This window comes from Leptopilina heterotoma, unplaced genomic scaffold (assembly GCF_015476425.1).
Source record: "Leptopilina heterotoma isolate Lh14 unplaced genomic scaffold, ASM1547642v1 Lhet_61, whole genome shotgun sequence".
Taxonomy (NCBI): domain Eukaryota; kingdom Metazoa; phylum Arthropoda; class Insecta; order Hymenoptera; family Figitidae; genus Leptopilina; species Leptopilina heterotoma.
In genome coordinates, this window is record NW_025111142.1 from 304576 (window position 1) to 318767 (window position 14192).

At 20.7% G+C, this 14192-nt stretch overlaps 1 protein-coding gene and 1 non-coding gene across 3 annotated transcripts in view; one reads left to right on the top strand and one right to left on the bottom strand.

The window, feature by feature from the left end:
• Positions 1–69: 69 nt before the first annotated feature.
• Trnai-aau lies at positions 70–143 on the top strand. The gene has a single exon. It is a non-coding gene; the product is annotated as a tRNA-Ile (tRNA).
• A 4110-nt stretch (positions 144–4253) lies between these two features.
• LOC122509694 (high mobility group protein DSP1-like) overlaps positions 4254–14192 on the bottom strand; it is a 45340-nt gene continuing 35401 nt past the window's right edge. For both annotated transcript variants that reach the window (XM_043623925.1, XM_043623924.1), the window contains exons 3-5: positions 8254–8420; positions 7311–7485; positions 4254–5119 (exon numbers count right to left, since the gene is read on the bottom strand). In XM_043623925.1, the coding sequence (XP_043479860.1) occupies positions 5012–5119; positions 7311–7485; positions 8254–8420 (450 nt within the window). In that variant the 3' untranslated portion in view covers positions 4254–5011. The remainder of the gene's footprint in view (positions 5120–7310; positions 7486–8253; positions 8421–14192) is intronic.

Below are 14192 nucleotides of genomic sequence, written 5' to 3' on the forward strand. Positions count from 1 at the left end.
ATCATATTCTGTTGCCTTTTATTTTTCTACCCCCTTTAAATATGTATTGAGGAGCCTTATAGCACAGTTGGCCCATTAGCTCAGCTGGCTAGAGCGTCGTGCTAATAACGCGAAGGTCGCGGGTTCGATCCCCCCATGGGCCAAATTTTTTTTTTAAAAACATTTTCTGCAAGTTTCTAGATAATTAAAAAAAAAATGTTTTTCTCTTACTTTTTAGTCGATGGAGAGAAAGTTGTGATGCGACAGTGTGTACCAGTTAAGGAGATTCCCAATTTTGAGACGAAACTTGAAGCGCCTAAAGAACCAGTGAAAATGGAGTTTGGTGGTTTTGAAGTGACGGCATTTGTTTGCGACACAGATCTTTGCAATACAGCGGCAATTAAAAATCCACATATTTCTCTTGCAATTTTAATTTTCTCGATTATTCTTCTTTTATAAATAAAATAAATAACTGTTATTTCGAAAAAAATAACATTTTTTTTATTAGATGTACGTGATTCACATGAAGAAAGGTACCGCGTTGACATAACCTAAAAATCTTTATTGTGGACCTTGTCGACTCAACATTAATGACGAACGTAACCTATAAATATTTTCTTTATCTTTCTTCACAACGCGTTAATTATAAGCCGAAGAACTTAAAAAAATTTTAGAAAATTAATATCTACTTTTTTTCTCTTTTGAAATAATTTTAAAATGTTGAAGAAAATTGCAAGTTTTTGATAAATCTTACGAATGTTCAAAAAGTATTAAAATTAAATATAAAAAGTATTAAATAATTACTAAAAGTATTAAAAATTTAAATTGTACTAAAAAAATAATTATAGTAACTAATTTAAAAATAAAAAGTATACAAACACATCTTTTATTTACAGAATGCTTTGACTGTATTTTTATACCTATTCTTTCCTTCTGAAAAAAATTTTAGTATTTTAGTATTTAATTTATATTTTTTCTTTATGCGGAGTGTAAAAGCCGGAGTGGGGACAATGAATGCGAGAGAGAAGTTCCAAACTCTCTTTGTCACTCTCATTGCTCCCACTTCAAAGAGGCGGAGCTTAAGCGTCAGAGTGGGGCAACGAGAGCGAAAGAGAAGTCGGTTTCTTTCCTTCTCGCTCTCACTGTCCCCCCTCCAAAACTTAAGTTCCGTTTTCTTAAGGTGTCTTTCACACCGGTTAAATGTGAAATTTAACAAATTCTTTCACTAATCGGCTGCTTCTTTCTTTATATTTCTAAATACTTTGAGTCCCCCATTTTTTCATAGTTTTATTTTATTTTCAATTCTAAATACTTTTTTTTCCTTTTCAGTTTTTTTCTATTGTAAAAATTCTTAATCATAACAACTCTCGCAAATAAAATATTTGTTTCATTAATATTTAAAAATTTTTATTTTTAAATTTTTAAATTAATAGTAAAAAGTAAAAATAATTTAAATTTTATCTATCATAAAAACTCTCGCAAAATAGAAATTTTCTTCATTAAAATGTTCTTAAATTAATAAATTAAATTAGTTTAAACTTATACGTTTTAATATATAGTTAATAATTTTTAATTAAATTATTAATTTGAATTAATGTTTCAGTGTATACAATGAAGAATTTAAAAAAAAAATTTATTTCAATTTTATAATTAATAATCAAATTTTTATTAATTTTAATCGATTTCTCCTCCAAATTAACTTTATTTTTCAATTAAAAAAATGCCAAAAAAAATTATTTTAATTATATATTACCAAGTGGGTATAGTTTCTTCAACTTTTAATTATTTCAATTATTCTTTTCGTTGAAATTTTGAAAATAATTACTAAAACTAATATTATAAGTACCCTTAATGTTAAAATTATGATAATACTTTTTCAACTAATGAGAAAGTTTAAAAAATTAAAAAAGAATTTTAAAAAACCTAAAAAAAAATTTTTTAAAACAGAAAAAAACCCAGTGAAGTAAAACTTGTATCTCGAAATTAATTTCAATGAGAAAAAAAAATGAAAAACGGGGGAAAAAATAGAAAAAAAATTGTCAGTCCCATCGGATTAGGATTAGAACGACACTGGGGCCCAGGAACTTTTCGATTACAAGAAACCACAATAATTTATTATAATACACCTGCTGTACACCGGAAATTTCCCAAAAAGGCAGTGCAAGGCCTCCTTGTACTTATTTCCTTAATAATTCAATTAGCAATAATAATTAATTATAATAAATCTAATAATAATAATAATAATAATTTGTAATTTAATTAAAAAGTAAATAAAATAAAAATTAGTCGAAGAATAATGTTAATCTTTTTTTTAAATCGACAAATTTTTTTTTTTTTTTTTTTTTGCTATAAAAAACAAAATTCGTCGACTAATTTCTATTCTCTCTCTTTCGATGAATAAACAAAATTCGGTTTCTCCTTTGATTTCAGTTTCAGATAAGTTTCCTTTTATTGTTTTATTTATTTATTTATTTTTTTTTATTAAGTTTTATATTTCGTTTTTGACAAAAAAAAACGAAGAATAAAGAAGATAGAGAGAAGATGAAGAAGGGGGAGGGTGGAGGGCAGGGGAAAAAAGAGACCAGATAGAGAGTAAATGGCGATAGCAAGGGCAGGGACCGTTTTTTTTTCTTTTTCACTTTCTCACTATATATATATAATAATAATAATAATAATTTTATTACAAATAAAAATTAAAAAAAATGGACGCAGGAGCTAGGAACATTCTTTTTTCCAAATATAAAATTATCAAAAAAAATCTCTCGTACAAAAAAAAAGAGGAAGAAACCAAAAATTTTTAATAAAAAAAACACGAATATTTTTCATTCGTTCCTTATTTAGTGTTATAATAAAAAAAATAAAAATTACAGATTATTTCCCTAAATATCAAATCACAATATAGAAGAAATATTTTCGGAGAGTAAAAAAAACGAAAGAGTTTCAAAAAAAAAAAAAAATGGGTTGAAAAAAAAATTGAAAAAAATTCGAGTTTTAAAAAAGAAAAGATTGCGAAAAATAAAAATTCGCAGCGCCTTCTTTTTCTTTTAAATTCTATATTGTTTTTGTAATAATTACAAGATAGGATTTTAATTTCTACATAGTTTTAAAAAATTTTTTTTTTGTTTCTTTCGTTTTTTTTCTAAACGTACGAAGCAGCCCCTTGCCCTGCAATTCGAGCAAACAAACTGTACAAGGATTATTTTATTTATCAATAATACACACACGACTTCGCTCTTATTATTCTCTTGGCATAGACGCAAAAAAAAAAAAAAAAAAAAAAGAAGAAGAAGAAGAAGACATACTTTTCACTTTCTTGTCAATTTTTGTCATATACAATAATATTTTACACGAAATATTTCACTCTCGACTCTCCGTTTTGTAAAATTTTCCCAAAAAAAAGGCACAAAAAAAGGTACAAAAAAGGCACAAAAAAATGTTTATCAAAAAAAAAAAACTGCATTTTGCAACGGAATAAAAGGAAAATTTCCTTCTTGGAAAAAAACTATTTTATCAAAAATACGAGGTTTGAAAAAAAATTAACAGTTTGCAAATAAAGAAAATAAAAATTTTTGTCTTGAAAATTAATTTTCATTCGAGAAAAATTACCATTCTTGGCAGAAACGAAAATTATACGAAGAAAATTGAAATAATTGTCACTGGGGTTTTATGAATTAACAACAAAAAAAAAAACTTTGTTCGGAGCGAAAAAATAGAAAGTAAATTTCGAAAAAAAGGGTAAAATTTCGATATTCAAGAAGAAAAAATCGAAAAAGTCCAAAATTTCGATATTTAAAGGGGAAAAAATCGAAAAAGTGTAAATTTTCGATATTTTGGAAGAAAAAAATAGAAAAAGTGTATATTTCCGATGTTTAATGAGAAAAAAAATAGAAAAATTGCAAATTTTCAACATTTTAAAGAAAAAAAAGAAAAAGTGTAAGTTTTCCATATTTAAAGGGAAAAAAAATCGAAAAAGTGTAAATTTTAGATATTTATTGAGAAAAAAAATTGAAAAACTGCAAATTTTCAATATTTAAAGGGGAAAAAATCGAAAAAATGTAAATTTTCGTTATTTAATGAGAAAAAAATCGAAAAATTGCAAATTTTCCCTATTTTCGATTTTTTTCTCTTTAAATAACGAAAATTGCAAATTTTCGTTATTTAAAGAGAAAAAAAATCGAAAAATTCAATTTTCAATATCAAAAAACCAAAAAAAAAAAATGGAAGAACTGTAAATATTTGCGAAATTAAAAATAATAAACGGAGAGAGCGAGAGAAGAAAAAAGAAGACAGAAAGAGAGAATTGGAAGAGAAAAAGAGAAATAGTAATGAAGAAATTTAAAAAACAAAAAGAAAAACAAAAAAATGTCGAGAGAAAGAAAACTATCGGAGATATTTCAGCCCCTGCGCCTTTTTTTTTTTAATTTAACGCTGTGGGAAATATTCGAGCGCCATTTAAATTCGCAAAATTTCTCAGTTTCCTCTATCCTACGCCACTTTACATTTTGTTTTTTGTTTTCCTTTTTTCATTACTATCAATATGTTAAAATACAAAGGTCACTCATACAAAATATCGTGTTTCGCAACTCACTTTCATACATACAATTTTTCAATCATCATATTTTCGTTAAATTTTTTTTTTGTTTGCTTCTTTTTTTTTAAAATAAAATTGTCCAAAAAATTAAACGTGGATTTTTTTTTCGTTTGCAAAAAAAATTCCATTTCTCGGGTTGTTTTTTTTATTTCATTTTTCAAAAAAAAAATGAAAAATAATTATAAAAAACGTGGGGGAGGAAGGGCGGGGGGGGGAAGAAAAGGGACTTGATGGTTAGTTTATTTTGTTCTCCTAGTGTGTAAGTACGCTCACGCTAAGGTCAATGGTATGTACAGTAGGTGAGGTATGCTTTTTTTTTGCAAATTTTTTTTTCATTTTTTTTTTTTTGTTTTTTTTTCTCTTCTCTTCGTGGATAATTCAAGGACACGGGTGATAGATGAGATTTTGACGCACGTTTCCTATCGATTCATCATCTCCTTGCTATTCGTCCTCGTCCTCGAAGTCATCATCGCTTTCCTTTTTCGCTAATATCGGCGCGCCCGCGATCGGTCCGCCGTCCTTCATTTTCTTTTTGTACGCCGTCATTTCCTGGAGAAATTTTTTTTTATTAGTTTTTTTGTTGATATTTTCAGTTTTTAATTATAAAACATAAAGAAATGGATCACTCCGAGTCTTCGATCGATTTCTTTATGTTTTATAATAATTGAAGATGACTGAGTGATAAAATCATTATTAATTAATATTATTTATTATTTTCAAAAGTTTTAAGGAAATTCTTAGTAGGAATTCTATTATTTTTAAAAATTTTAATAAAATTCTTCTCAAAAACTCAACTATTTTCAAAAATTTCAATAAAATTTTTCTAAGGAATTTACTTACTTTCAAAACTTTTAATAAAAATTATGGTGAAAATTCAATTATTTTCATAAATAATAAAATTCTTCTCAGAAATTCAATTATTTTCAAAATTTTTACTAAAACTTTACGAAACAATTCAAATATTTTGAAAAACTTTAATGAAATTCTTCTTAGAAATTCAATTGTATTTTCAAAAATTTCAATAAAATTCTTTTAAAGAATTCAATTATTTTCATTAATAATGAAAATCTTCTTAGAAATTCAATTATTTTTGTAATTTTAATAAAAATTCTTTGCAGAAATTCAGTTATTTTCAAAAGTTTTAGTAAAATTCTCCTAATAAGAATTCAATTATTTTCAAAAATTTAAATAAAATTCATGATGAAAAGTCAATTATTTTCATAAATAGTAAAATTCTTTAAAGAAATTCAATTATTTTCAAAAATTTTAAAAAAATTCTTGGTGAATATTCAATTATTTTCATAAATAAAAAAAATTCTTCTTAGATATTCAATTATTTTCAAAATTTTTAATAAAAATTCTTTGCAGAAATTCAGTTATTTAAAAAAAATTAAATCAAATTCCTCTAAAGAATTCAATTATTTTCATAAATAGTAAAATTCTTTAAAGAAATTCAATTATTTTAAAAAATTTTAATAAAATTCTTAGTGAATATTCAATTATTTTCATAAATAAAAAAAATTCTTCTTAGATATTCAATTATTTTCAAAATTTTGAATAAAATTTTTAGAAACAATTTAAATATTTTAAAAAACTTTAATAAAATTCTTCTCAGAAATTCAATTATATTTTCAAAAATTTCAATAAAACTCTTTGCAAAAATTCAATTATTTAAAAAAAAAAATTAAATCAAATTCCTCTAAAGAATTCAATTATTTTCATAAATAATGAAATTCTTCTTAGAAATTCAATTATTTTCAAAAATTTAAATAAAATTCTTTGTGAAAATTCCATTATTTTCATAAATAATAATATTCTTCTCAGAAATTCAATTATTTTCAAAAATTTCAATAAAATTCAATTTTTATTAGAAAATTCAACAAGAATTCAATTATTTAAATACAAAAACAAATAATTTATTGAATAATTAAATGTTTCCTAAAATTTATTTATTTATTTATTTAATTGAATTCTAATAAAGAATTTTATGAAAAATTTTTTAAATAATTGAATTCTTTCGACGAATTTTAATAAAAAATTTTAGAACACTTACATTTTTCGAGAAATTCGATTAAAATTGTATTTAAAATAATTGAAATTCTTCGTTGAGTTTCATTATTTAAGAATATAATTGAATTACTAAAGAGAATTTTATTATTTATGAAAATAATTGAATTATTGCGAAGAAATTGATAAAAAAAATTTGTAAATAATTGTAATTCTGACAAATTTTTATTTATTTTGAAAATTATTGAATTTTGCTTTTTGCCAAGAATTTTATTAAAATTTTTGAAAATAATTGAATTTAAAAGAATAATTTTATTATTTTTAAAGATAATTGAAATTTTAAGGAGAATTTTTTTTAATTTTTTTGAAAAAAATGGAATTTTTATGAGGAATTTTATTAATTTTGAAAATAATTAAATTTCTGCAATAATCTGTAACTTCTTCAAAATTCAAATTTTTTTTTAGTGTTTTTAACTAAAAGTCTTCTATAAATCCATTATTTTTAATAAATAATTAAATATTTTTAAAAAAAATTTAATTACCTTTTTTTCTTTAAAGAAATAAAAAAAAAGAAATGTTTTCTTTGAAATAAAAGGAAAAATTCTTTTTCTTTCCATAAATAAAATCTACTTTTGTAGAAATTTTATTTTTGCTTTTCCGTGAGTGATTTTTTTTTTTACTTCTTTTTTCTAAATAATAGGAAAATAAATTGAAAATAAAATTTGAAACATACTCTTTCATATCGAGCTTTGTCCTTTTCTGCCAAAGCCTCAAATTTGGATTTTGACTCTGGAGTGGCGTCAGACCATCGTTTTCCTAATTCCTTAGCGATATCTCCCACTCCGTATTCTGGATTCAGCGATTTAACTTTACTACGCTCGTCATTGCAGAACCAGAAGAAGGCCGATCTGTGAAAACGCGGAACACAATTAATCTCTATTTTTTTCGAATAATTTTAATAAAAATGATAGTAAAAAGTCGTCTCTTAATTAAAATTAATAAAAAATTTCCACCAATTGTTTCTAATTTTGAAACTAAAATCGAAAAATTCAGCATAATTTTATAAAAAAGAAAATACTGAATAAAATAGTAAAATTAGTTTACAAACAATTTCTATTATAATATTTTTCTTTGTACACGGAGAGAAAATTATAAAAAAAAAATTTGGGGGAAAAAATGCGACAAAGCGAAATTTTGATATAAAAAATATTAAACTTTAAAAAAACTTATGCGAAATTTAAATAAAATAAAATAAAATTTTAATTTTAATAACATTTTAAGAATTTTAGTTAAATTTTAAATATACAAACTTTATTAAATTTCTTATTATTTCTTTCACTGTTTAGTATTTTCTATATATAAAAATTTCGGTTTGTTGTACTTTTTCCTCGAAATTGTAAAATACTTTTAAAAAATTTAACGTATATATTTTCTCTCCGTGTAACAATTTCAATTAGTAAAATTACTATTTTATTCTTAGAAAGCGAAATTAATAATTTACTATTAAACCAGTAAAATTAAAATTTAATAAAAATACTAAAAATACTAAAATACGAAAATGAAATAAAATTACTAAAAAATATGTATAAAAATTACTAAAATAGAAAAGTTAACATTATTTTTACTATATTATAAAAAAAATAATAGAATTATTAACTTAAAAATAAAATACTTACAAAGATCTCTTAGGCGCGTTGGGATCCTTAATTTGCCTGCGTTTTTTGCCTCTGCCTGTTAATTTTTCGCCTTTAGGTGGAATATAATTTTGCATTTCCATGTCGTATCTCTTCTTGTCTTTTTCTGCCATCTCATGGAAACGCTTCTTTTCCTTATCGGACATTGTCTGCAATGAGAAAAATCCAATTGAACGGTGAATTAAATTACTCAATATTTAATATAAAAATTATTTGCTAAAAATTATTTTTTTGTTTTTTATTTATATATATAAAACAATATGTTTATTTACATATAAATTTTAAATAAATTCAGCACAATTTTTTTTTTAATTCTTACACGCATAATATGAATGAACATTTTTTTCTTTTATTTATTTTGATAATTTTGTGTTTTTATAATAATGATAAAATAGTATTTTTACATAATATCTTCATCGTATTTTTATTGTTTCATTTTATTTGCATTTCTTTTTTATTTATATTTTATTATGTTTACTTTTATTATTATCCTTTATATTTATTTTATTTCTTATTTTATTGGATTATTTTTTTTTATTTCATTTTCTATTTTACTATTTTTTTTTTTTGTTATTGTCTTTTTATTATCATAAGTTTTTCAGTTTTTATTCGAACATAAACGGGTTTCAAATAAAATTAAATTTTACTGCTTCATTATTATTTTATTTTTATTTTTTAATTTTAATTTTATTTTTATTCCTTTGATTTTTTAATTTTGCTATTTTATCATTTTTCTCATTTTAATTTTGCTATTTTATCATTTTTCTCATTTTAATTTTGCTATTTTATCATTTTTCTTATTTTAATTTTTAGTTTCACTGTATTCTTACTTTTCTATTATTTTATTATTTTAATTTTACTATTTCGTTTATTTCTCATTAGGTAAAATATTTTTTTTACTATTTTTTTATTTTAATTTTTTAATTTTACTATTTTATTGTTTTTTTTTATTATATTAGTTTTTTATTTTTTACCACTTTATTATTTTTTTTTAATTTTACAATTCTATTCTTTTAATATCTATCTTATTTTTATTTCTCTTTTTATTGCCTCAGTTTTATTTCTTCTATTTCTTTTATTTTTATTATTTTATTACTTTAGTTTCATTCTTCACTTTGTTATTTATTTTACATTTGAATATATTCTTTTGGCGTTGTAACGTTTTTTTAAAAAAAAATTCTTCATTCCTTACGACTATTCGACAAGGCGCCATTTATTTTAATTTAAATTATTGTTTTGTAATAAATTAACTGATAAATAATAAATAAAACGATAAATAAATAAACAAAAAATCAAAGATTATTTTGTAATAACTTAACCAATAAATAATAAAGAAAATAATAAATTAATAAACAAAAAGCAAAAATTATTATTATTTCTTAATAAATTAACTAATAAATAAAGTAATAAATTAATAAACAAAACGCAAAAACAATTATTATTATTATTGTTTATTTTTAAATATAATTATAAATGTTTATAAAGAGTTTACATTAAAAACATTTATTTATACAAATGATTATAATTATTTATTAAAAAAAAATTTATACAAATAAATATTTCCATGCAGATAAATAACTAAGTAAAGTATAAAGCGAAGTGAAAAAGAAAAATAATAATTATTATTATTATTATTATTATTATTTATTATTAAGCACAAAAAAGTTTAAATATCGCTTATTTACGAGAGGTTGGAAATTTTCAAGCGTTTCTTTTTTAAAATATCCATTTAATGCCTATAATCTTTTAGAATTTTCAGATAAATCAAAACCAGTTTAACCGGCACATTAAACTGCACCGAAACAGTGAGAGAGTTCAACCTTTCTGCGTATTCTTTTATAATCATCCTTTTTTTTTTTCTTTTACCCTCACGTGAAAGTTTTCTTTGAAAAAAAAACCTTCAATAATTTTTTGTAAATAAAATACATTTATTACAATCTTCTCAATTTTAATTATTATTTCTAAAAAATTACAAATCTAATTTTAGAAAAAATTCAATTATTTATTTTCTTTGCAATTTTTTACTAAAATTATTCACAAAAATTCAAGTATTTTTTGTGATTATCAACTAGAATTAATCAAAAATTCAATTATTTTTTACAATATTCTTAACTAAAATATTCAAACATTCAATTCTTTTTAAAATTTTTAAGTAAAATTATTATTGAAAAATTCAAATATTTTTTATAATTTTTGTTAAAATTATTGAAAAATTCAATTATCTTTTAAAATTTTTTTACAATTTATTCAAAAATTCAATTATTTTTTTATAATTGTTACTCAAATTACTTAAAAATTCAAGTATTTTATATTTTTTTTGACTAAAATTATTCAAAATTTCAATTATTTTATACAATTTTTAACTCAAAAATTCAATTTTTTTATAATTATTACTCAAATTCCTTAAAAATTCAAGTATTTTCCAAAATTTTTACTAAAATATTTCAGAAAAAATTTTTTTATAATTTTTAACAAAATTATTCCAAAATTTAATTATTTTATTTTAACTAAAATCATTCAAAAATTCTATTTTTTTTATGTTTACTCAAGTTACTTAACAATTTAAGTATTTTTTTAAAATAAATTTTAACTAAAATATTTCAAAAATTTATATTTTTTATAATTATTAACAAAATTATTCAATTATTTTATTATTTTTTATAATTTTTAACTTAAATTATTCAAAAATACAATTATTTTTTATAATTTTTACCAAAATATTATTCAATATTGCAAATATTTCATACAATTTTAGACTAAAATTATTCAAAAATTTAATTATTTTTTATAATTTTTGCCAAAATATTATTCAAAATTGCAAATATATTATACAATTTTTGACTATAATTATTTAAAAATTCAATTATTTTTTATAATTTTTACTTAAATTACTTAAAAATTCAAGTATTTTTTATAAAGTTTAACTAAAGTATTTCAAAAAATAAATTTTTTTATAATTTTTAACAAAATTATTTACAAATTTTAATATTTTTTACAATTTTTAACTAAAGTTATTCAAAAATTTAATTATTTTTCATCATTTTGACTAAAAGTAGTCAAAATTTCAACTATTTTATACAGTTTTTAACTTAAAAATTTAAGTGCTTTTCATAATTTTTACTGAAATATTAAAAAAAAAAAATTTGTTATAATTTATAACAAAATCATTCAAAAATTCAATTATTTTATATAAATTTTAACTAAAATTATGCAAAAATTCTTTTTTTTTATGTTTATTTACATTACTTAATAATTTAAGTATTTTTTTTATAAATTTTAATTAAAATATTTCAAAATTTAAAATTCTTTTTATCATTTTTGAACAAAATTATTCAAAAATTCAATTATTTTATATAAATTTTAACTAAAATTATTCAAAAATACTATTTTTTTATGTTTTCTCAAATTATTTAATAATTTAAGTATTTTTTTACAAAATTTAACTAAAGTATTTCAAAAATTTAAATTGTTTATAATTTTTAACAAAATTATTCAAATATTTTATTATTTTTTACAATTTTTAACTCAAATTATTCAAAAGTTTAATTATTTTTCATAATTTTTACTCGAATTACTTAAAAATTCAAGTATTGTTTATAATTTTTATTAAAATATTATTTAAAATTGCAATTATTTTATACAATTATTAACTAAAATTATTCAAAAATTCAATTATTTTTTATAATTTTTACTTAAATTACTTAAAAATTCAATTTTATTGTGATTTCTGTAAAAGAATTATTTTTTATAATTTTTTTTTACAATTATTCGAAAATTCAATTATGTTTTATAACTTTTAACTAAAATTATTCCAAAATTCAATTATTTTTTATTATATTCATTACAATTTATTCAAAAATAATAAAGAAATAAAATTTTAAACAAATAAAACTTAATTAAAAATTAAAATTAAAAATAAATAAATAAGATTGTAAATAAAAGAAATTTTAAACTTTAAACTTTTAATATTTTTTTCCAAATTTTTTTTACTCTTTTTTTACTATAAATGTGCAAGGAAGAATTGTAATATTACAAAAGAGAAGGAAATTTTTCTTTGCTCCTAATTTCTATTGCAAAAAGCCAAATTGACATTTATGAAGAACCACTCTTTCCCTTGATTCAACACACTAGATTCTATTCAATTCCCCCTGGGAATTGGAATTTAGAGAAAAATTTGCAAAGTGGCGTCGAAAGTCTGAAACTTTGTAGAATCACAACAGACGAAACTATAAAAAGAAAAAGTGCGCGCGAGAGAGAGAGAGAGAGAGAGAGAATTTTTGTTCGCAAAAGAGTGACAACAAAACCTTTATAGAGTAAAGGGAGAGAGAAAAGGCAAAATGCGTAGGTATGAGTGAAAAATACACGGGGAATGGTCGATATAGAAGCCACGACGGCGCCAGCTGAACGAATCAAATTTGATTTCATTTTCCTTTAGAAAAATAAAAGAGGAACGAAAATTTATACTTTTCTTTCAAAGAAATTATTGAAAGTGTATCTAGAAGAATTTATTTATGTCGACTTGAGAGAAAAAGGAGGGAAATAAAGATTAAAGGTTGGAGTATTTTTTCTATTTTTTTTTTTTTTTTTTTAATTCGTCATACATAACCTTAACTCAGTTTAGAATCGATGGAAAATCCACGGCGACGCTTTTCTGCGCGGCTCGATTTCGTTATAAAGTTTTCCCGGGAGCCAAGTAATTTCAGAATTTAAGGGTTTTAATTTCAAAAAGGAGGTCAGTCTTGAGTTAAAATCGCACTTTAGTTAAACGAGACTTTATTTCCGCTCTTAGTTGTAATTATCAAACTGACGAAAATAAAAAAGAAGCTAATATGAAAAAAAAGAGTTTAATAATTTTAAAATTACCCTTCATTTTTTAAATACTTTTTACCCTGCTGCAGAAAATAATAAAAGCTTAATGTTTTTAAAAACATAAAAGCTCAATTTTTTTTAATACATATAAAAGTTAAATGTCTTTAAATATATAAAAACTCAATGCCTTTAAAAAATATATAAAAACTGAATGCCCTTAAATAAATAAATAAATAAATAATTAAATAGATAGAAGCAAAAATAATAAGAGAAAAAGAAACCCTACAAACGATACTATTTTTCCTATCGTAATTCTTAAAATATTTTCAATTTATTTAAAAATGTTACATACATTTTAGACAAAAATTTTACGAGACGTTTTTTTTAACTGCAAAATTTTTCGCAGGAATTCCATTACTTTAAAAAATTTTAATCTTCGTAGAAATTCAATTATTGTCACTCTTTTAATAATATTCTTTGAAGCAATACAATTATTTTTAGTACAATTTTAAGAAAAAAAAATCAAGAAATTCAATTATTTTGAAAAACTTTAATAAAAAAACAATCAAGAAATTCAATTATATTGAAAAATTTTAATAAAATTCTTCGTAGAAATTCAATTATTGTCACAAATTGTTTTGAAAAAATTCAATTATTTTTAGCATAATTTTAATCAAATTCTTTACTAAAATTCAATTATTTTCAAAAACTTTAATAAAAGTTTTCGAAAAATTCAATTCTTTTGAAAAATTTTAATAAAAATTTAAGAAAAATTGAATTATTTTCAAAAAATTTAATAAAAGTTTTCGAAAAATTTAAATAAAAATTTAAGAAAAATTCAATTATTTTGAAAAATTTTAATAAAATTCTTGGTAGAAATTCAATGATTGTCAAAAATTTTAATAAAAATTTAAGAAAAATTCAATTATTTTGAAAAATTTTAATAAAAATTTAAGAAAAATTCAATTATTTTCAAAAATTTTAATAAAATTCAAGGTGAAAATTTAATTATTTTCAAAAATTTTGATAAAATTCGAGGTGAAAATTCAATTATTTTCAAAAATTTTAATAAAATTCGAGGTGAAAATTCAATTATTTTAAAAAATTTTAAT